The sequence below is a fragment of the Dermacentor andersoni genome, chromosome 11, assembly GCF_023375885.2.
Source record: "Dermacentor andersoni chromosome 11, qqDerAnde1_hic_scaffold, whole genome shotgun sequence".
NCBI classification, from domain to species: Eukaryota; Metazoa; Arthropoda; class Arachnida; order Ixodida; family Ixodidae; genus Dermacentor; species Dermacentor andersoni.
In genome coordinates, this window is record NC_092824.1 from 108,442,879 (window position 1) to 108,467,466 (window position 24,588).

General features: G+C 41.0%; 1 protein-coding gene across 2 annotated transcripts; it reads left to right on the plus strand.

The window, feature by feature from the left end:
• The first annotated feature begins 30 nt into the window (after nt 1-30).
• niki (nimA-like kinase) lies at nt 31-23,396 on the plus strand. 2 transcript variants are annotated; one of them, XR_008614252.1, is made up of 16 exons: nt 31-394; nt 1,302-1,507; nt 3,181-3,236; nt 3,980-4,156; nt 6,226-6,275; nt 6,881-6,962; nt 10,681-10,892; nt 11,600-11,664; nt 11,768-11,925; nt 13,809-13,917; nt 14,555-14,631; nt 14,755-14,875; nt 16,963-17,113; nt 18,308-18,438; nt 20,745-22,666; nt 23,050-23,128. XR_008614252.1 is itself a non-coding variant. In XM_050186260.3 (16 exons), the coding sequence occupies exons 1-16, from the start codon at nt 348-350 to the stop codon at nt 23,211-23,213; spliced, it is 1,947 nt and encodes a 648-aa protein (XP_050042217.1). In that variant the 5' UTR covers nt 31-347; the 3' UTR covers nt 23,214-23,396. The 2 variants fall into 2 exon arrangements, 1 of the variants encoding a protein (XP_050042217.1); XM_050186260.3 differs by having other exon boundaries at nt 20,745-20,885; nt 23,050-23,396.
• Nucleotides 23,397-24,588: the final 1,192 nt, after the last annotated feature.

Genomic DNA, 24,588 nt, shown 5'->3' on the forward strand with positions numbered 1-24,588 from the left:
CAAAACCAAAACGTGATGTAACAATAGTGTGTCCAAAATATTTATTAGCAATATTTAAACAAGTAACAGCGTTGTCTAGTTAGATAACAGGAAAAGCTACAGAGGGTCATACTTATTTTAACATCATCATCATCAAGTTTCACCGTGACGTGCGCAAAGGCGGCAAGCTTAAAACTGAATCTTCAGTTGTTTCGATTTAGGTATCCGAGTTTGAAGTAGTGTTTTGTCGTCTAGTAGTTTGGCGTTTGGGCACTAAACTGGTGGGGTGATTATTCTTTGGTGACGCTTTGTTCGCTGTCCGTTTGCCATCAGCAGTGAACTAAGTAGTTGCATTAGCCTTGCTGAAAATGGACAGATACGAGAAGATTGAAGTGGTCGGAAGAGGCGCATTTGGGTACGAGGGCGTTAATTTATTTTGGTCGCTATGTATTACAGAGCGTGGATCGTGATCAGTGCGGCACAACAATAACTTTGCCATGTCGGCCGCTAACAGCCTGCAACCATATGCTCAAAGCGCAGTAGGCTGAACGAACGAACGAATGTGTGGTGTTTATGGGCGCAAGGGCTAGGTATTGCCAAAGAGCGCCATGGCGCTGAACGAATGCGTACCTGGGGTAGCGAAGCGTACGAAATGGATAAGAGTGGCCACATCTGAATTCGTTTGAACTGATGCATAAAAAGTTCGTTTATGAAGCTGATAAGAGCTAAAAGTAGCAAGCTGCTCAAACCTGTTGAGATGTCTGTGATTCGCCTCTAACGTGAATAGTCATTTTAATCCGCACCAAAAGTTACTGAAATGCAACAGAAATGTTACAGAAAGGCATGCATTCTCTATAATTATGTGCGAGCTAATTATATGTGCAAGACCAATCGAGTGGTCGCTAAATCTTGTTTTGTACTGTAATACTGATACAGTGCTAAGAGTTTCTGTGCTATTAGAAATACAGTGATGTCAAGTAGTATAACAGCATAGCAGTGCACTGACTGAATTCAGTTGACTGATGCCACCGATTCATATATAGATAGGCTTATCATATGTCCCTCCCTCATTGCACTCTACGTGCCGCAATTAAAAATTAAGGGGACGGATAATTTTCTTTTGATAATAGTGTACCCACTAAGTGAATGAAAACATGGCCAAAGCATTCGCATATTTAGTTTTGATCAATACCCAAGAGTCCAGTTACATATCAAGTTTAGGAAGGGAAGTGTTACACAAATCGCATTATGCACGTGAAATATGATATTAGTGCCACTCAGTCCGACACCATTCTCTATAGCCTTTCTGCATGGTCCTGCAGGGTTGTAACGCTGTACTCCGAGAAGTCCACCGGACGGAAAGTGGTCATCAAGCACATTCCTGTGCAGCAGATGTCCAAAGAAGAGAAGGAAGGGTCCCTGAATGAGGCCAAAGTGCTAGCGATGCTGCACCATCCCAACATCATTGCCTATTACGACAGCTTCCTCGAGGAAAAGAGCTTGGCCATTGTCATGGAGTATGCCCCAGGTTCGTGATGCACGGCACTGCACAAGGCTGCAGTGCAGGTAATACAAAGTAGTCAATGTGCATGTGCTTTTTGGGCCCATGCCTGAAGCCTGCAATATATTAATTACCTAGATATGTGGCCAAACTGCAGTTGTAAGACAATGAAATTAAAATGGATTAAAGTATATGAATGAAAATTAAATGATTCAAACGACATAAATCTCAGAGCAGGTTAGCACCGATAGTCTTATGCATTAGTATACAGAAAAGATTATTTCAATACTATATTTTCATGCACCATCTAAAGACCTCCACAGAAAACAAAGTAATCACACTGCACATGAAGATATCAAAGACCCTTTCCAAACAGTGCATTTTAACCACAGCAGGCGTGCATACACACACAAAAGTGTGCGAATTTGTGCACATATGTAGTGCACAAAATACTCTAAAGAATGAGCCAGCACTGTTCATAGTAACAGAGGAATGCAAAAGGTCAGAGTGAAGCACAGAACATATGACATGTTGAGGAGGGGCTAATTATCGAATAAGAGGTTTGTCATTTCATGAGCAAGCAATTGTACAAGAATCGACATTTAGGCAAGCTCGTACTGGTTGAACATTTTGAAGGGGCAGCGTGAGATGACAAAGACAGAAGGCAGGAAACACATAGGACAGCGCTGAACTCACGACTAATTTTATTAGAAAGCATACACAAACTTAAGTACAACAACCTGTACCCACATGCTCTCCCATCAATGGCGTCATATCAGTTGTGGGGTTCTCCTCCCGTGTACTCTTGGGACAAAGGAACGACAACACGGTAGTGCAAACAATCACAAGGGCATTTATTGCACCTTTCATAGATCAATGCCTGCTAGCCGACTTGCTATCCAAAACACATGCCGATGGGCGCGCGACAAATCTAGAAGTCCGACTCACCGCGACCGGATAGCGAGCGAATATGTTCGCCCCACGCTGGATCCCAACGCCTGGTCGTTCGCATGTACGGTCACGCGAACGGTGGCGCGTTCCAAGGCGGCCACGCGAGACGGTCTCGCCGAAGCATGGATCGGCGCACGCGCGGCACGGCATGTCCGCACTGCTTGCTGTCCCGACCCAAAAAGCCCCAAGCGCCTTGTCTTTCGGCGCCCAAGTAACCCCGCCTGTCGGCGGCGTTAGCAGCGCAACACTCGCGCCATCTCTCGTACTGCGCCTCAACCACTCCGACCGCCGCGGGCGCCAGGCCACGCGAGCCGTGCGGGAAAAACAACATATCAGGGGACGCGTGAGAGTCGCGCATCCCCACACAGTGCACAGACAAATCCTCTAACAGCAAAACCCTGTAATGTAATGCTGCACTATGAAGCAATTTAAAAATCAAAATTCACTGTCATGCAGAATTAATGAAGGCATGCTTACACAACGCGATCTTTTATTCCTGATATGGCAGGCCTCAATATTCTCCCTCATAGTGTGTTTGCTACGTGTGGAATAATGAGTGATAATGACGGCGTCGATGGGAGAGCACGTGGGTATGGCTTGTAGTACATAAATTTGTGTATTCCTTCTAATAAAGTTAACTGTAAGTTCAATGCTGTCCTGCATGTCTCCTGCCTTCTGTCTTTGTCTGTCGCCTTGTGCTGCCCCTTCAAGATGTTCAAGCAATTATAACAAGAGTACCTATATTGCAGGTGGAAACTTGTATGATTACCTAAAGCAAAGAGGCCGTGCCCTGCTTTCTGAGAGGGTAATGTATGATGCTCATGACTCACAGAAATTTCTGCATCTTCCAACATTTGCATGAAATAACCAACAAGCATTTACATTTCTAGCACGACAATATTTTTTCTTCTTTTTGTTTTAATTCAGACATCTAACTAGCACATAAATGATCTAGGACTATAGCGAGAAGAACACAGGACATGACGCTAGACTTCGACTGAATCTTTACTACGCTGAACCATAAAAGTCAATGCATGTGTAGAACCCAGACACAGAGAAGCAATTCCGCCTTTTCCACCTTCTTTTTTTCGTCCCCCCCCCTCCCCCCCACAGAAGTTATTGAAACAAGTTGATAAGGAAATTATATTCCAAATAAGCATACTTTTTTTTTCTTTTGGAAAGAGCCAGTGACGGGCTGCTTACATACTTATCACCTGCATTTTTGGTACAAAATGCTTCGGATATCACCTTATCAGCTTGTCTCTGGAGCTGTCCTCGTACACAAGCACTGTGAAACTACAGGCTGCATGAGCATCTGCGGCAGTGGTCAGCCAGATTGCCACTATCCGCTAAGCACTGACCGCTGCCCGGTGTTCTCTCTCGAGCGATCGTTCATACAACGGCACATGACCAATATAACACTTGTCACATGAACACGTATTCTAGCCCTACGTCTTTGTAGCGCTAATTAAATATGTCTGAATTCTGGAATATGCACCAACTTACCCAACTTTCATGTCTAAATTCCTTTCTTTGTTCTTTTATCAGGAAGTGCTGAGCTACTTTGCGCAAGTATTGCTCGCCTTAGAGCACGTTCACTCCAGAAAAATCCTGCACAGGGACCTCAAGACTCAGAACCTGCTTCTGAACCAATGCCGCAGCATCGTCAAAGTTGGCGACTTTGGCATCTCGAAGATTCTGAGCAGCAAAAGCAAGGCAGAAAGCGTAAGCTTTACGAATAATATAACAAGTATAACATTGCTGATAAGTGCAAAGAAGGAAATAAAACAAAGAGAGCGATAGAAAAATTGTGTGGAAACAACTGACGATGACTGCCAATGTAAGCGAGTAGCCAAACGCTTCTGAAAGGCTATTGGCTTTATTAAAGGAATGATGCATTGAAGGCGCATACTTGTTAGAGTGAGGATATTTAGGTTGTGTTTGTTGTTTCATTGCGTAATTTCGCAGAGAACAGATTCGTTAACCAACACATCTGTAGTGGTAGTAGTATACATGGCTATATCTATAAGCCAATTTGTCATGATATGTGTTGCCTTCAGCTGCGCTAGCATTGGCGTGGAAGGTGACTGCCATGCTCTTCTTCCGGAGCCTGAAGCCGCCACAAGATGAGAGGGCATCGAGAGAAGAAGGGTGTCCTTTCCGAGCACTCCCCCAAAGCATGTAAACTTTCAGATGCCCCAAAGCTCATGCACAACAGCATGTTTGCCCCAAATAGCTATAACAGTTAGCACTCGGTGATGAACGTGCCTGGCAAACTAGTTGCATGAGAGCACGCACCCTTTGCATCGGCTGTGAAAGTTTGACCACCAACAAAGAAAATGAGCCAAAGAAATTCACCTTAAAGCCCACTGTCCAAGAAAACATGTGATCCGGATCATATAATTTGAAAGGCTTGCTCAATATGTTCTTCACCGTGAGCACATGGAATGAAAAAAATCATATGAAGCAGGAATACGTCAATGGCATTTTAATTTCACTAATTAATTGACTAATTGATTTATTTATTGAATAACTGATTGACTGGTTGATTGATTGATTCCTGAAAATGTCCATGAACAGCTGGAGCTAGACCTTGGTGATGGTGCACTTGTTTAATGAAAGAATTATCAAAAATAAATTAGAACAGAAAAATGGGAAAACCAGTAGCAAAAGAAAGTGTAACGTAACCTCCAATAAAACATTAAGACACAAATCAGTCATAGGGCAAGCATGGAAGTTAAACATTCTAACATCCAAATTAAAGGTGGTTTATTAAGTTAAATTATGTTTTATGAGGCTTTATTTCTTCCAAATGATCTTTTAAAATTTTTGCTGTCTTTTGTTATCTTTTACTATTTATGCATTAAGTTGTGAAATGATAGCAAGGGAAAAAAATTTATCTTTTAACATGGATCAACTTGACATATATATTACCGACAACACAGGAATACAGTATATGCCTTGATTGTCACAAAAAGTACACTTGTATGAGAAAACAAAACTAAAAGTTAGCATGGCTAAAGCCCCAACCGCAAGGAACAAGTTGCTGATGAATTTTTTGGCCAATGTCATCATCAAGAGCCATGTGACACTGGCGACCATGCTTGCACAACACCAAAGTCTGCCCATGGCATATCACAGTGCCGATATTTAATGTGGCAAACAATTAAGCATGACAGCTAATCGTCGTCACTCAACGCTGAAAATGCATTAAAAACTTGTACCTTGTGGTTCAGCCTTATTTCAACGAAAAGATAAAAAGTAAGACTCAATCATTGCTGCAAAAAGATGTGAAAGACAAGCATTGTGCAATGTTTTAAACTTGACATTTTATAACATTGAAGCACACTGCTTCAGTGTGCTCACTTTAAGGCACAGACTTCTTAATAAATCCAAACAAGAGAGAAGTTCAAGCGGTGGTGGAGGATTGAGGCGATCAACTGTGGCCGAAGAAGGAATGTCGCTGGAGCCAACGTTTCAACAAGGAGACTTGTCAGCAGCATTTAATATGTGTACCTACATAAAATGTATGTATCCTCAATGTGTGTACATGTACATACCCTCAATGGGAGAGGAGGTTGAGGTGAACAAGCCAGTGCTTAATAACTTCCTAAAACCCGCTAACTGCACAATCACTATCTCATGAGCGCCTCGTCCTCATGTCAACATGCACCACATCTGTTGGTCACCATTTTACAAGTTGCTATACTATATCAATAGCAAAACCTCCCTTGAAAAATTAATTAATCCCTCTAATGGCAGGTTCTGATTTGAATCATTTTCTCTCATTTCAGCTGGTAGGCACTCCAAACAACCTCTCACCAGAGGTATTTGTAGGCAAACCGTGAGTTCTCTTTGATTACGTTTCTATATGGCGCAGGTGACGGCTTTCATTAAAGGGACAATAAAGAAAGTTCAACCGAGCTGTAGTGGTAAATTATCTTTCTAGAATAGCAGCAGAGCCACTCTTACAATCATATAGGTTTGATAAGCCAGTAAAGATGCAAGAACGAATGGCAAGTGGTTCTACTACTGTGAAGTTTCCGCTTCACCCAGTAACATGACATCATAGGTTTTGACGGTGTCTGCCCACGCCTAGCTCATCGGTAAAGATTGACTACTTTGTATTCTAAAAGAGCCAAAGACTGAGCTTAAGCAAGCTTTGAAATGTTTTACTGCTCCACAACAGCCAAATAGTAGAAAATACTTGGAAATCTGTGACGCCAGACTGGACATACCTGGACAAAAGTTTCAGCACAATATTTAAAGCAATGAAAAGGTTGGCTTTTTTTTTTCTAGCAATTTATCAATTACTAAAAGATAGAAAAATATGTGGTGTTTTGAAAGAACACTTTATCAATCCGCACTGATTTTGCATTTCTCTTTATAGTGTCCCTTTGACACATGGTTTCAGACTTCACAATGTGGCCATGTATAAATTTATTTCAGCTACAACCACAAGAGTGACATCTGGGCACTCGGCTGTATTCTGTATGAACTACTGACACTGAGAAGTCCCTTTGAAGGCAATGTGAGTCTGTCATTTTGCTGCACGCTGCTAAATGCAGTTTGAAATATTCTGTTTCTTCTTGAAATCAGTGACACGAATTCAGCAAAAAAAAAAAAAAATGTTTGCTTTTAATTGCAAGGCCACAATATTCAGGTCTTTAGTGGACTTCATTGTGGAATTGATTTTGTCTGTGTTATCAAATGCCTCTGTGTTGCTGACATTAATTAATTAATTAATTTATTTATTTATTTATTTATTTATTTTAATGTCCAAAAGCAACACAGGGGCTTTGAGTAAGAGAAGTGCCATAGCGGATGGCTCCAGATTAACCTTGCTCATTCAGATTTTTTTTTTTTTTTTTAAGCATCAGATATTGGAGTTTCTGTGGTTTTTCTAGTTTAATTTCTTTCTTGTATGTCGACAAATATGTGCTGCAGGACTAGCATGGTGAGAAGTAGGAGTGAGTGCGAGAATAAATTGTCGGTTGAAAGTCATCCCCTGGTTCCTGTTCTTGTGCATTTTCTTCTTTTTGTATTCCCACTGCTGTTAATTATGAATCACCATGGATTGATTCATTATGAATCACTGTTCATTATTATAATAATTAAATATGAATGTACATTTGTGGTTCCTAAAGAATATGAATGTACATTTGTGGCCGTAAAGGCCTTAGGCTTTCACTTTTTCATTAGATATTTCATCATCCTTCCGTTTGCAATGAACTTATCTTCCCTCCTCAATACATTTCATCAAGGTTAGATCACAATAACAAAGTTGGAATTCCATTATGCCAAACCAATGTCATGTCTTATTCATTCCTTCCGCGTACATCTGCTGAGTGGAATCGCCTACCCGCCTCAACCGCTACTATTGTTGACCATCAGCACTTCATGGCAGTATTAGATAACAATGTATAAACAGGAGCATTGCATTCATGTTTTTGTACTACCAATTGTATCACTGTTTTTGTGTTACCGGAACACTGTATTACTGCACTGCATGCACAGTAGTTCATTTTATTAACCAGCACTCCAAGAACACTCAGATAACATTGTATAACCGAGAGCCATCTATTTCTGTACTATTAACCATTTTGCTGCACTGTACTTTTTTTTCTGTATTTGATGTAACTACTCCCCTCTTTAATGCCCCTGGCCCTGAGGGTACACGAAATAAAATAAAATAAAAAAAATAATGTCAGCTCAAATGGTGCTGTTCAGAGCTGAGGTTAGGAAAGAGCTGAGTATGTAGCAAATACAAGGGTTCACAACTGGTCTTTCATAAAATTATATATATATATATATATATATCAAAGCTCTTGGACATTGGTAAAAACAGAACAAACTTTCTCGAGGTGTTGCAATTGGATTAATAAATCTGTAAAGATAAAGTGCAAATTATTTATATTTATGTTATAGTTATCTAAATTGTTTGTATTTATATTGCTTTTCCAATACATGTGTTCATCTTGCATTTATGAGCGCATTGCTATGTGTTGCCAAAGAAACCAATAAGGGACACAGACCCAGTCAAGCTGATATTATGGCTTTTTGTCTGTACCCCTGTCATCTGTACATTGTATAGATAAAAATAAAGTTCAAGCTCAACTTAGCATTTCAGATATGTGGTGGAAGATTAGTTTGCGACAGAATGTGTTACAACATGGTTTGTTACAATGCCGGCAATGGTTGCCAGTACTGCTCACCCTAGTGTTGTTTGTTCAGCACTTAAGAAGAGCAAACTCCTTCTTCAATGCTTTACATGGCAAGCCTTTCTTGCATGCCTTAATTTAGCTTTGGCAGAGAGCTTTCAGCTCAATCCTACGATGGCTAACTTACTTTCCCACCATTTAGGTACATTTCTTTTGCAGTGCTTTAGCGGAATGTTACTATACTTCTGCTGTTATTACCATAAAGTTCTGAATAAGCTCCCCATTTTAACTTTCAGCAATCTTGTAAGTTTTCCCGCCAGCCCTAGAGCCATAACAACACCTGCAAGTACTATCTCTTTCTGCATTCCATTTCTAATTGCAACAAACTGCCCACTGATAATAGTTAATTGTGACTCTGCCAATGCATCCATAGGCACCATTACACAATTTGGAATTCTACATTGTGTGAAATTTCCCATGACCAATTTTCTGTCTTTTCTAGTAAATCACATGATGCATTAGTCATCGAATCAAAGTGTTTTGTTGAACAGTAAACTTGAAGTATTCTGTATAAACAATTGTGTAAGTAGTCTGTCCGTATGTACATGTATATTTGTAAATTGCAGTTTAATTTGGAGCTTTTCTCAAGGTAACCCTTTCTAGTGATTTTTTCATTACGACTTTACTATGACAAGTCTTTGAGTGCAGTAAATTTATGTGCTTGAATGATTATGCATTACTCCATGTATTGTTCTGATTGTATACACTCCTGCAAAGCCGTGAATATGGCCTGCATTTCTTGAAAAGAAATAAAAAAAGAAACATATAGTGAGCATCTGAGCAAGGCCCCTTTTCCAATGCCATACATCTATTGTCGGCTCCTATTAATTTGAGCCTCACGGAATCGCAAGAGTTGGACAAATTGTTCAAAAGGTCGAATTAACAAACGACAGTAAAATGAACAAATTTAAATATATTTTATTGTTTGAGGCAGCCTGCAATGTCTTCCTGTTTATTGCTCTTAAAGCAAGACTCTACCAGCATGCAACAACGAATACCACCTTGTTTAAAATGCTGCCTCGTCTTTGAACTGAAAGCAAAACTAAATTTAGGAATGTTCTGAACATAAAAGCATAAAAGTAAAGAACCAGTAATGTAAGACACCTTTGCACCTATGGAAGCAATAGCACCACCTGCTGAATTTCTCCTTTTTCAAGCCTTAGTAGCTACTGTGCACACCTGGGGCGCCGGCGTCAGTCGATTTAACCAAAGCGACATGGTTTCGCATTCAAGCTAAATAATTTTTTCTTCCATAGTAATGCGTGTTTCTTTGCCTGTACATTATAGTGCACGCCCGGGTCCCTCAGGCACATAGTAGGGGTACAAACTGGGATACATAGCACAAGAAAGACACAGTGACAAGCTACGAACACGGGACGAGCGCTAACTTTCAACAATTGATTTATTGCAGCTGGTGAACATATATATACTCACTGGGACGCCACTGCAATAGACACACTGAAGGGAAGGACGAAAAGCAGTCATGTGACTATTATACCCAAAAATTCAAGCTCTTTCTCGTCCCGTGTTCCTGCTTGTCCCTGTGTCTTTCTTGCGCTATGTATCCCAGTTTGTACGTATCCCACCAACACGCCCAAACTTCTTCCCTGCATAGTAGGGGGTTGCAGAGCGGCACCATTAAATCCTCCAGACCCTTATCACACCAACGAGCTTTGGGAGAGAGCCTTGGCCAGCTCCGACTTTGAGGATCAGCAACGGCTGATTGTGAGGGCCCAGGACGCAGCCCGAGCCCAAGGCATTCTGGAATGAGGATGCCTCTCCAAAGCTGCATTTACCTAATAAAAATGTTTATTCTCTCTCTCTCGAATTAAATACAAAGTCAAATTAACGAGGGTAGACTGTACTTTCAAGTCTGTCAGCAGTAGGGGGAGAAACATTTAGTTTCTCTGACGTCTACAGCTTCATGAGTGCCCACAATGCATTTCTTAACACAATTCCCTGTCATTTACATTCTTCAGTTACTTCATTTGCACTAACCTGCCCCAACTACTGTTGTCACACGTATAGCACATTCCAAGCCTGGTGAGAAAGATCATGCGAGGATCCTATGAGCCCGTGAGTGACCACTACAGCGCACAGATTCACCTTCTGCTCGAGCAACTGCTGCAGAAGGAGCCATCGCAGCGGCCATCTGTCAACCAGCTCATGGCACAACCCATTTTGCTGCCTGTAATCTGCAACCTCTACCTCACCATCGGCTCACTACCCTGCGTTGCACAGTACGTGCTTGTCAGGAATGATTTCTCGCAATTCATCTGTAAAAGTTTGAGTGGGTACATATATAGAAAATGGTTCATTGCTGCTTATCCACTTGAATGTCACGTCTGTAGCCATCTCAACATGAATCGAAACTCGTAATTTACCAACCGCTACGTTCAAATGGCACCCTCGGCACGATGAACGCCCATCATGGCCCCACTATCTTTGAGGGTGTTGCGGGAAAGCTCGCCGCCTGTCAACAGAGTGCATGTGGTCTGGGGTGGCGCAGTTCGATATATCCATTTTACGTCCGACCCCGTTCGAAATAAAAAATAAAAAATGCATGCGATTTTCGAGGTGATATAAAAAGTGTTCGCAATAATTCTTTATATCAGTGTTCGATATATTGAGGTTTGACTGTATACACTCACTGCTGTGATTTTTTAACCAAACAAGCAGTTTCAGTCACAAATAAAACTTCTCTAAAGTGGTTGCACGAGCAAAGGAACTTGCATGAAAAGAGTAAATATGCAACACAGTGTGCAAAAAAAAAAAAAATCTGTGACATGAATATCATCTGGCCTTCCTAAGCATGACCCTTGTTTCCTTCTGAACTGGTACATTTTGATTTGCTCACTACAGATGATGACAGATGTGAGATCTCCACAAAGAACCACTCTAAGCAACATATGAGACCTATATTTTTTACTTGTTCTTTCATCTATAGGAAAGACCGTTTGTCTTCAACACTGTCTTTGGCTAGTGTCGGTCAACAGTCTCGTGCCAGCTCAGGTAAGATTAATGCAACATCTGCGGCTATTTAACATTTTGTTGTTTATGACAGTTCATTCAGGAAGTCTACAGACACTGCTGCTAATGCTCGCCAATTTTGCAGGAGATTTGTCAACATCACTGCTTGTCTGGGAGAGTAAGAGTGCAGCACCTGTTAAGCTGGAAGTACCGGATGGTCATGGCTGCGTTAGTGATGTGGCTGTTGGAGTGGATTCTGTTGTAGCCGTCACATCATATGGCAGTGCCATCGTTTGGAAAGTGGTATTGTTGGAACTCGTTGGTCTACAGTAGGGCAAAATTTTTGAAACCATGTAAAACATGTAACAGTGTCGTAAAAGGTTAAAGGCACTACCCTAGTAAAATTTCTAATGCTGATTTATATTAGTCTAGTACAATTATCAGTTTCTTGGCTCCAACAGAAATTTATATTCAGTGCATATTATTCTATATGTAAAATAATAATAATAGTAATTATTATTATTATTATTATTATTATTATTATTATTATTATTATTATTATTATTATTATTATTATTCACATCTCATTTTCACAGTTATTTGTGTTTGCGACTATACATATGTGTGATAGTGCTTGCTGGTAAGCCTGCTGTCAGTGTACCAGATAAAGCTCCTGGCCTCGCCTGTTGTTGAAGCAGATAGAGGTGCAACTTAGGCCCATATTCATAAACCTTCTCTTATACATAACAGCATTTCCTAATTTGCCAGCATTCGGGTAACCTACACTCGTGATGGCGATCGCCGTGATAACAACATTTGGGCCAACAATAGGTTATCACGGGCAGCTTTTGCATGTGGGATGTTTGTGAATACGGGCCCAGGTAAACGAAGCACTGTACATTAGATGTTGTCCTTATTTTTGACAGCGCCACTTCATTTTCTGTAACTACAACAAACACAGTACAGTTTTGTTGTCTTAAAGTCATTATTCCTTATTTATCAGACGCCTTAGTCTCTGACATGTCATTTTCGCTTCTGTGTTTCATTTTCGTGGTGCTGCCTTGCCTTCAGCATGCTGCAACAACAAACCAAAGTCTTAACACTGCAAAAGTGTACATTAGCTGACTGATCCTGGTGTTGTTTAAAAGTGGCAATGCATGCACGGAACTTCTGATCCTCTGCTGTGTTATACTTTCCGTGCACAGCATATAATGATAAAAAGGAAAGCGCTCCCGTATGTGTCTTCACATGCCTAATTCAGTTTAGACTGATAAGGTATTCTTTCAAGACTCTATATTTCTCATTTTCACATTACGAGTGATTACTAGCACACAAAATTAAAGCCAAACTTCAATTTTTAAGAATCTTGCACCGCAATCCCAGCTAGCACCTTTACATCAGAGCGACATCATCGATTTCAAACTATACCTCCTCATAATTGGGATGTTAAATGTTCTCAACACTTGCTACGTCTAGTCTTTGGCTCCTTTAGAGTACTGCTTACTGATAAAAAATTAGCTGCACCCAAGAAGACAGATGATGCCGTCAAGATCAATGACGTCACGGCAAGCTGGTGCGGAAACATAACTGCAGCGTTGCCACCAATCCTTTGTATTTAAGTCCTTTCTGACTCATGAAGCCGCCTCCTACGGGAAGATGGGTTTTCTTGGTATTGTAGGAGCTTAATTTACTAATAAAGATCAGCTGAATGTTTTCCTTGGCATGTCTTCAAAGCAGGGGCTAGTAGCTAAGGGATGGGCAAGGGTGAGCTCAGACTCCTAGCAGGAGTCTGTGCTCCTGCACACAGGACAAACCAGCTCGGATACAGACTCTAGTCCTAGAAGGAGTTTTGTGCAGCGCTCATTGTCATTGCCTACACTGAAGTTCAATCATTTCAAAATTCTTCTATTACTTATAAAATGGAACATATTTTATTTCTTATGTAAGTGTGTATTATGTGTTTCATTATTGAATAAAAAGACAAATAGATAAGAATATAGTCATTCGTTGTGATGAAGTCGTATTCAAAATGAAGATACTATTTTAAAACATCGGATATTCCTTATGAGCATATATTTATTTCAAACTGATATCAACAACAAACATTTTAGATTTAATTTGTTATATTCGATAAATAGCCAGTTTCCATCATTCTTTTGCTGCTCTGCCCTCTCCTTTCAATTTAGCCAAGTCCGGCAAGAGAGAAGACTTGCGAAGCAAAGGTCCTAAAGGACTACCTCAGTGACCGTATAACCCGTGCTGGTTGTGGAGCCGACTTCATCATTTTGCTGTCAGGTGAATAAGTGTCCGAAAGGAGTGCTTTGCTCATTTGCATTTTACAATTAAGAAAGCTGGCTTGTCTTATTTCCTCACAAATACAAGCTTCTTGTGGGTGACTTTTGTTACTTCGAAGGAGATGATCATATCACATGGTAGGACGTTAACATGACAAGATGTAAACAATATAATGATATCATTTATGCTTGCTGCAGCATATGGTGTAATGGGCCTATTTATTGGTGTTATTAATTAGGGCTACACTGCTGTCATGGGAATGACCATGACTGCTAATGGGAATAGACCAGGTGAGCAGACTGATTGATTCATTGAATGATTGGTTGATTGATTTATTTATTTATTTATTTATTTATTTATTTATTTATTTATTTATTTATTTATTTAGTATAGCATCCTAAAGCAACACAGAGGTATGGAGAGATGGCGTAGTGGAGCTCTGTAAATTAAATTTTGGCCACATGTCCATGGTTTTACATGTATTGAAAGCACACTACACTTTCTGCATTCTGTGCCCATTGGAATGTAGCTGCCACAGCTGGCAATTGATCACATTTCCTCATGCTCTGCTGCATTAGTTGCTATATGTTAATGAAGTATTTAGCGTAATGATCTTCTTATTACTGACTTCCTGCAGAACGTAAGATACTTCTGTCTTGTGGACGTGGGCAGTCAGGCAGCCTCGGTCACGGCGGCCATTTTGACAGTGCAAATGTAAGTTTTACTCCAACCTGCACATTGTGATTTTCTCAATGTGCCAATCAAGTGCTTCTGCTGCACATTTTCTACACTGAAGCAATCCTAAGGGCTATCGAAAATTCTGTTTTTTGTCTGCAGAAACCCAAGATAGTGCAAGCTTTGCTAGGCCACGAGATAACACATGTGGCCTGTGCAGCGTCGCATGTTCTTGCCATCGATGAAAATCATGACATCTATGCCTGGGGAGATGCCAGACATGGTGGGCCTTGCAGCACTTCTGTTCCTACAGATCACAGCACCTTCAACCTGTCACTTCTTAGCACTATGGCTCCACTGCAAAAATGCCATAAAACAGGAAATACGCTTTACTACAAGCATATGTAGACTCCAGTGGTAATAATGAAGCCTGATTTTTGACGCTACAGACCATTTATTCTCATAATACAGCTTTAACTGTGTCTTGCACAACCACTGCAGCACTTCTGGAGTATTATGAAATCACAAATGACGATGGTCACAAGTCTCAGATAGAAGCTGCTTGCCTAAGCCTACTGAATTGCATTCCCATGGTGTGCATACATTACATCTTACAGCACTGAAAAAAAATCTGTGCTCACTCATCATAAGGACACAAGTCACTGTGAAGTTATGATGCATAACTAATAAAGCAGGTCATAGTGATGTTGCTGCAATTTGAAACTGAACTTAGTAGCTGCAAGGCTACTGCTTCACATATCTTTAATGTTGTAATTAAAGAGAAGTCACTACACATTTCTGAAAATTCTTCACTTTTTGTTTTATGCAGCTGCATTCACATTAGGCTCTGCACTCTATGAGGCTTCACTGAGTATCAGCAGAACTACTGCATCGACAGCACTGTTCAAATGAAAGCACCAGGCACTTAGTGTTAGAAAAACAATATTCCCACAAAGGTGATAATTTACTCTATAAACGGTGCACCCTTTAGGAGGTAATTTTGTTGTACAACAATAATTGTTACAATCTTTCAGTAAACTTCCGTTCCTCAAAGCCCTGGGCCTGCATGCTTTCCTATCAGGAGCACTGTTGGACACTCAGACCAATGCCTCCTTTATTTCATTCTTTCATTTGACTCTGCACTCGCTGCTTTCCAGTCAAAAATACTATGTCACGCTGATATGTGCATGCCATTCATGACTTAAAAGTGCCGGGTGCGCGGCATTAAAAAGGGCCCCTCACCAGGTCTGGCCATTTTGAGCTGACAAGCGAGAGCATACAATGTGCACTAACGATCGTGTTTGCAAAAAATTACATTGCTGTGCACCGTAGAAAGGTCTGAAATTTCAATTCGAACACCGTTTTCCCTTTCCCTCGCAGCAACCGCGCTCCAAGCCGGACGGTAACGTAGTCGTGTCCCTGCGCCTGCATAGTCGTGTCGACAGTATGACGTCGCCCGTAGTGACACACGTGACTTTGAGAATTATTCAAGGCAACATCTGTTACTTGTGTAATCTGTTGCTGGAAGTGACGAATTGAAGTTTAGAGAAATAATAAAACACACAAAGGGAATGTCTGCGTGTGTTTTGTTTTACTTTGTGCCGAAGCAAGAGAGATGTACTTCCGCTTCGTCTGCTTGTTCCCACGGTCGTGCAGTCACGTGTGCAGGTACTGAAACTATGCCATTTTCTACCATGTTCCAGCACGTGATCATGCTCTGCGATCTACTTGTTCTGTTTCAGTATTTGCGTAGCACTGAATTATACCGCTAGTTATGTGTCCTTGTGCACAGCGCACAAAATCGTGCGCTGCGTGAAACGAGACGTCACAGCAGCTCGCGCGTAACGCCGCCATCAGAAGTGCGCAGCACCAAGAAAAAAAAAAAAAAGAAGAGCGAGGAGAAAAAAAAATGAAGGCGGGGCGCCCGTGACATATGCGTCGCGCGATTCTCGAGATCCGGTACGGGAGAACACGGGGAAGGAATTTCGCTTGCGGAGGCTGTACAGGGCGAGTAGAGAGAGTGTCTCGCCATGCAGTGGAGCTCGCCTTCTGAAATCATGGGTTCACGGCACTGAAATATTTCTATCTCGGCTATTAATGAGCCGATTTGAAATTTTTTTTTGGCGGAACGCTCCCTAGAGGACAGGTAACAACTTTCAGCATATAACCAAAATTTGCTATGGGGCCTGGTGAGGGGCCCTTTAAAGAAAGGAAGATGACAAGATAGATGACAGCTATTGTTTGGGGACAAGATAGTTCTAAAAGTGTGCAAATTTGTCTTGTGGAGTGTACCAGTCCACTGCAAGTCTGGTTTATGCCCTGCGTTCAAATATTTGCCCTGTAGTTTAACAAGGCACACTTCTTGCACAGGAATGCTGGGGATTGACTTTTCCACTTCAACGGATCTTCCCGTAAAAGTGGAGCTACCTGGTGGCGTTCGTCCCATGCACTGTTTCTGCACAATGGACAGCAGCTACCTGGTCACAGATGCAGGTGAACTTTGGGCCTGTGGAAGCAACAGGTGGGCTGTCCGCTTTGCTTCAAAAGGTTTGCAGAAGTGCAGTGGCGAGGCGATACATGCTAAAACTATAACTTTTTTTTTGTCTGTACCACAATGATTGCACTTCTGCTGCTGTTATGTAAACACAGTTGCCACTTAAATATGTATGAAACATTTCCATATCTCATACAAATTGCAGCTTCCAAAAGCTAACATACATGATGCTGCACACAATGAATTCATGCCCAAAAGTGCCAGAATTAGTGTTGCAGAACATATGAGATGTTCACTACAAAAAAGTACCTTTAAGCTACCTAGCAAATAACGGATGTTGTATTATTGTCACTTATTTAATATTGTTCACACTGTTGATGTTCATGCTTAGTCAGCTACTGTAGTAGTCACTCTACTACTGCTGTGTTCTTATTCTGAAGTTGTAATTAGCTGCCGATGCTATCTTCTTGTTGTTTGTTTGTTTAATGGAAGAGTGGGCTTAGATCAGGTATTTTTAATGCCTTTAGGCTGCTCTTTCTCAATTCACGAAGATAATGTACTAGTAACTGAATCAATAAATAATTTTTATTTATTTGGGTGACACATGGGTGACTGATTTGGGTAGTACACGTTGCATTTAGAAGAGTAGAAGAGGGAAGCAGATTTTTAATTTAGGCATTTTTTTTAGGAAAAGCACCGAAATTTCATAGTTTAAACAAAATATAAGCACAATGCTTATAATTCCATAACCTATTGAGCATCTAGACTGAAAAATCGAATAGAAAAATTGAAGATGGAAATCATGCAAGCTCACAGTTTACAGAAAATTTTTACTTTGTTTACATGAGCTTTGCAAAAGTGATATATTGATGAATCATTTGAATACTTTATAGGCATGTATAATACACTAATTTTATCAATAATTACTGTATTATCCACTGGAACAGCACATTCAGTCACAGGTGCAAATTATAATGGAGTGATGTACTTGCAATGAACCATTAAGTGCAGCACGCTGTCTGTACTGCATTTTCATTTAGCAGAAAAATATAGTATTTTATATAATTGTTTTTAAAGCATTTTAGATTAACATTTCTGTAGTCGTAAATTAGTGTTACTGTATTTTTATTGGGTGTGCCTCCACCATCACTGGTGCTATCTATTTTTAGCTTGTCTCCTTGTCGCACATTTTCACCGTTGCAACTCTTCGTTTTGTTGCAGGAATAAGAAGCTAGGCATCAACGATGGCAGAAAACACATAGGAGAATTCACTGAAGTTCCTCGGCGGCTGTTTGCAGGACATCATGTGATTCACGTGACTGGCAATGAAAACACCACCATGATACTAACTGGTGAGAGGATGTAGTTCTCAAAGCCTTTTCACAGAAAGACAACCTGGTGGGGGTGAATATAGAATAAGTGGGGCCTTTTTATGCAGGTACCTCAAACTTCTAAGAGGATGCTTTTCCTAATGTGCTCCTATTCAAATTCATAATAATTGAGAATTGTTTTGTTTGGCACCCACTCTACCAATTTTGATAAGGTTTGTTGCATTTAACAGAACACTTGCGACTGTTAGAAACAATTTTTGATTTAGGTGGTGGTGGTACTACTACTACTACTACTACTACTACGACGACGACGACGACACCGCCGCCTGTAAACTCTACTAGCAGCTAGAAACAATAACACATTTGCGTAAATTGCATCTATTAAATGCCTAAAGTGGACGCAGTTGGCATATTACACACTGCTCTGAAATGTACACTAATTTGTGAGGAGGGCTCTTTCAGAACTCACATAAGCAATGTAATAAATTTATAAATGTTATGGGGTTTAATAAGTCCCAAAACTGCACAGAATCAGATAAATTGACAAGTTAATGCTTTGAAATAACAACGGCACCACTGTTTCCAAGAATAGACAGTCTCCAATTTCTTAGAGAAGGAAAGCACACAAAAAAACGAGGTGTGGTGATGCGCACCTGTTTGGAAATACATATGGAACCAGTACCAGTACCGACCAATGTGCAAGGTCGTCCACACTTTGGCCAAAGTGCCAATTTTGGACTGCATATTCACAGTGAAGGCAGCATCCTTGTCCTATGTTTACGTCATTTTCTCACTTACAAAACTTCTCTTCTGGGTAGAAGGGGCACTTTGGACAAATTGGAGTTTAAAAGGACACAAAAGCAAAAAATATGTTAGGCAGTTTTAGTACTCTTTTTCAATACCAAAAAGGACCAATTCTACGATGAGATGAGGGTTAATAAGCCATAAAAAATGCAAAAATGAAAGACGGGTGGCGATGCCACATTGAAGTTGCCGCATCAGCTCGCTGTCACATCATGGATTTTGAAAGTATCTGCTCGGGCCTAGTGAACTTTTTATTTGCAAAGATGAGTATGCTAATTAAAGGAACCGAAGACTGAATGTGGCAGGGTTTGGGAACTTCTTACAGTGTACTTACATACACAGAACACAGTACGCAAACGTTTTTTGCATTCCACCTACTGGTGGGTACTGGTGCTGGGGTGTTGGCACAAAACCAAAGAAATGGTAGTTTGGCTTTTGTTTCCTTTCATAGTAATATGTTGTTTTTTACTTAAGATTCATGTATCACCCCCCTTACACTATGCCCCTCATGGGTTCTGTAAGGTATCTCTGTAAGGTATAAAAAAAAAAAAAAACTGACCGCCCTTCTACTACTGTGAAAAGGGGTGCCAGCAAAACTCGGGATCCGCGACTCTTCGTTGTCATAACGCCTTGGCTGCACGCTCCCTCACGGTGAGGTCAGCACGTCAATGACGAGCCCTTTCTCGAGCGAGTTCCCAGCAGCGTTCATGAAACGCCGCCTGTTCTTCAGCCGAATGCACTACGTGTGGCCTGCTCCTGCTGCCGTTGCTTTAATGCAGCCTGCTCTTTGGCAGAATGAACCGAACACATCCTCCCCATCTGACTGCTGGCCTGAACTGGTGGGAAACGGTGGGTGCGAGGCAAGCGAACAAGCAATCACACCCTTTCCCTCCTCCGGGGGGAAAGGGGATGCCTGTGGTTGGCTCGCGCCTTGCGCTGCGTCTGCTTCTTCATGCATATAAAACTCTGCTTTAAAGGGTGCGTATGATGAACTGACAGTGGCTAGATCGGTTAGTATGGTGGTTCTCACAACCTGGAGGTCAATGGTTCAAATCCGCAGCCCAGCAAGCAATTTTTATTTTCGCACAGCTTGAGTTTTTTTGTACGGCGACACCGACGCCGACACGAGTGAGGCAATACAAGCTTTGCTTGCAAAAAAAAAAAATCAAATATCAAGCTCTTGCTACAAATTCATGGAAAATAGACATTTGATAGAATACTTTGTCATTCTAAACTGATTTAGCATTCTTATTTAGCGTCCCTTTAAAGACACTTTGATCCAACCACAGTATGTTCTTGAAAAACTGATGTGTACAAGCCTGACTTGTCTACACATTCCATTATGTGCAATGCCTGTAATGAGGTCAGCTCATCCACACTGCTTTAAACATTTGAAACGGTTTCTTCTTTTGCAGCCAAAACACAATGTGAGAGATAGCACCCTAATTCTGTCACACTGATCTGGTAAAACTTGTTTTTCAAACAAAATAACTGAAAGAGTTACTTTTCCAAATGCTCTGCAGATGTTGGCATGGTCTTCCTTCTGGGACTGCAACAGTACTCTGCTGCTACCAGCGATGGTGCAACTGCCAGGATGGTTTCTCTTGGAGCACAGGCAACACACGTGGGCTGTGCTGGAGACCTGTTTGTAGCTGTGCTCAAAGGTCAGTTTGTGTCATTTTTTTCTGGCCAACACATGCACGTTCAACCACCTACACTTCACATCTTACACAGTATTCCTACTCCAAATGCTAAGGTACAGTCACATCAATAAACAAGGTCATGAAGGAATCAACAATAGATAACGGTGCATGGTACACAGTATTCCTACTCCAAATGCTAAGGTACAGTCACATCAATAAACAAGGTCATGAGCAATCAACAATAGATAACGATGCATGGTACCATCAGCTTCAAAAGATAGATTTAACTGCAGCTACGCTTTAAAGACAGCCTCTGGCCACGCTCATCGTGAACTTGTTTTAACTTTTTGCATCATCTATATTCAGTATTCACGTGATGTGCTTAGTCTATCTTTGTTTCCCTGTTTATCAATCATGAATTTATGCTTTGTTGCCCCATACCAATACTAGCTGGGCCTACAAAATACACCAAAGTGAAAAGCTCTAGATAAATTTCGACCACCTGCATGGGTTTCGTAATGTACACCTAAATCAAAGTTCATAAATGTTTTTACATTTCACCAGCATTGGAATACGGTTTCCACAGCCGGGAGTCGGACCTGCCACTTTATGCTCAGAAGCACGATGCCACGGTCACTAAGCCACCATGGCAGGCACAGTTGGCGTCAAAAGTTTATGGATCGCGGGCTATAAGAAAATGTTGAATTTCTAAGCAGTTTGCGACTGCAGCCAGTAAAACCGTAACACAATGTTGTTTGCATTCAATGGTACTGACTGAAAATTGGAGTATCGCATGGTGTGCTCAGGAACTGGAAATATTCAGCTTTTTCCCAAATCCTCTGGTTTGTAAGCTTTTGACAACAACTGTACGTAAATAGTCCACACATCCTCACTGGGCTAGCAGAAGGGCACAGTAAGTGAACAGACCATGTGCCTGTGCAACACACCCTAGCATCTAGCTTTCAATGCAGATATTTAGCTTGCAAAAAACATCACTTATGCAGTTATTCAAATACAAGTTTCCTACAGCTTTTTCTCTAATCCCGCGATTTGTAAACTTATGACACAGACTGTATGTACCTTAGTGGACTAACAGAAGGGCAAATTAAGTGAATAAAGCATACACACACAGACACCTAGCTTCCAACATTCAACGCAGATTCTTGGCTAACATCACTTCTGCAGTCTTTAAACTACAGATTGTATATGGCTGCAATGCCTCGCACTTTCAACATGTTTTCCAAACGGCGTACGTATCCTAGGTTCGTATCGGATATAATTGCTCTCTCCTAGAGGCAGAAAATATGGTCGTATCTCAACCACAAGTTCAACACACTGCAATCAACAGGGATAACTGTTTCAAATGGAATTCTTGAATCTATATGTTACACACATGGCAAGGATATAAGCAGCAGCACTTAACTGCCGTGGTCTTACACCTGGCCAGAACAGAGTCAATCATATTCCTTGCCCCATTATTACATATTTTAACCCGATAGTGTTAAGGGTCCCCTGCCGTAGAAAATCAGGTGTCGGTATCCAGTGCCGGCGACCCTGTGATCGAAAATTTCCGTATATATTTAGGTATATATATATGCCATATTTTGCTATACAACATGCTGTATATGTGGGTTATATTGCCACACCATCTTATCACAAAATTTGCTCATACCTTGTCTTAGATTTTTGACAAAGTTTTTTGGCGTGGCTGAGCATTACCTTCAGGATCGGCCCACGCAAGAGGATGCATTTCTACCAGAAAGTTCACCTCCATGCGTAGCGTTCATCACCACCATTTCCCGGTAAACATTAGGGTTACATATAAGCTGCAGTAGCTGGGAAGTGTGAGAAGCAGTCACGAATCTTTGAATGCTATTGTGTTCCGCTCTTGAAGACGAAGCTTAAGCATCCTCCAAATTTTTAAAAATATTACTTTCTTTTCTCACAGGCTGTTCCTTACTAATTTATTAGTAATTAATTTATCTGCATCCCTAGTTGAACCCGATTTTTTTTTTAAAGGAACCTGACATCCTTTATTTGAGCACAGCTGATTACTTCCTCTCCAGGTTCCTGTGAATATATCTGTCTTGTTTGGATCTTTGCACATAGCGTCAGATATTGTTATCAAGGTTCACTCTAAAGATGCAGTGCTGTTGTGACACACTTGTGCTTCTGTCATATGCAGGCACAAAACTCGTGCAGTGGAAACACCTGAAGCCAGACAACAAACCAGAAGAGATATATCCGGCGCCACAGTTACCAGATAATGTCCAAGTTGTTGCTCTTGCCTGTTCTCCTGCTATCATTGCAGCAGTAGTTGCCAAGGGGCAGTTGTCAAAGAAATGCTGATTGTGTTTTAATATGCATATCCAGAACAGTGTGCAATAAGGCGAAGTAAACTTCATATTTGTTTAGCAACTGCAAAGATGGCAATGCCTGACGTGTGCTCACGTTTCCTGTATTTTTTTCTTCAGTGAAGTACAATTTCACAATAAAACACACATGCTCATTGCGTGGTCACAAATTTTCACACATCTACAAATATTGTTTTCATTATTATACCTGCTTGATCCATGTTTCCACTACATGGTGCATTAATTAAACTGATTCGATAACCGAGCCAATGCTGCTCACTGAAAATAGAGCCGCTTTCCATCTGCATTCGTGGTAGTTTATGGTAATATACCGCCAGTAAAAAGCAACAGAAGTGAATATGGTTTAGATTTCAAAATAAAATTTTCTAGGTGATTCTTTTGCATTGCCCTGCAGTTTTGAAACTAATGCTGGCAGCTTTGCAAACACCTTGCTCACTTTACATCAATGCCTTAAGGTGTTATTAACATGCCTTTATTGCCCTTTCTGCCATAGCTGAAATATATATGAAAGAGGAGAGACAGCATGCATTGGACTCAGTTGACACGCATGCCACATAAATACAACAGCCAAGAGGGTTGTAGTCCCAGTGATCACACAGGCATATTTGTCAAGAACTAAACTTTACATTCAACAATCTAAGTTCTAACTTTCTAAAAGGATGGTTGACATAACGACACAAGTTTGCCACAATGTAGCTAGCAGGCAAATATGTCTATACCTGACAAATCTGTAGGTTGGCCTCAACTACACTCGACCACAAAAACTATACAAATTATGCGTCTTGCCCGAAGGGACTCCCTTCCAACTTCACTAAATGGACTTCCATGACTGTTGGCCAGGTGACCTTGGAGATTAATTCACAGGTGCTCACCTTATCATAGATGTGCAAATGTACATCAGGTAAAGCGCACCTGCATCGAAATTTCAGACTGCATAAAAAACCTAGTTCTGGATAGCAGAGACTTAAAGCAGCCTCTGAGCAAGATTGTAAATCTGGAGTAAGAATGGATGTGTCATGAAAAGTTCGCAATAATAGGTGTTTCTTGTATGGACACTGAACAAAACGCCGCCATCACCAGTTGACAAAAGTGACGCACGACCTAGAGTGTCGAGAACCAGTATGGCTTATACCTTCGATATTAGGTAGAACCTGTGGATAGCTGAAAAATCTTGGGAGTCGTGTGCTGGGACTTATTTCATATCCGTTAACCACCAGGTGCACACGTCATCTGCTCAGATGCCATTTGAAGGCTGCTAATAAAAGAATATGCTGACATTATTAATAAAAGAATATGCTTAGAGTATGCTGACATTATTTGGGCCCCGAACCAGAAGTATTTAACCGAGA

Coding starts and splice junctions, on each gene's coding strand:
- niki (XM_050186260.3), top strand. CDS start 348: ATGGACAGATACGAGAAGATTGAAGTGGTCGGAAGAGGCGCATTTGG. Junction 1,508..3,180: donor TGTCATGGAGTATGCCCCAG/GTTCGTGATGCA, acceptor CCTATATTGCAG/GTGGAAACTTGTATGATTAC. Junction 4,157..6,225: donor GCAAAAGCAAGGCAGAAAGC/GTAAGCTTTACG, acceptor CTCTCATTTCAG/CTGGTAGGCACTCCAAACAA.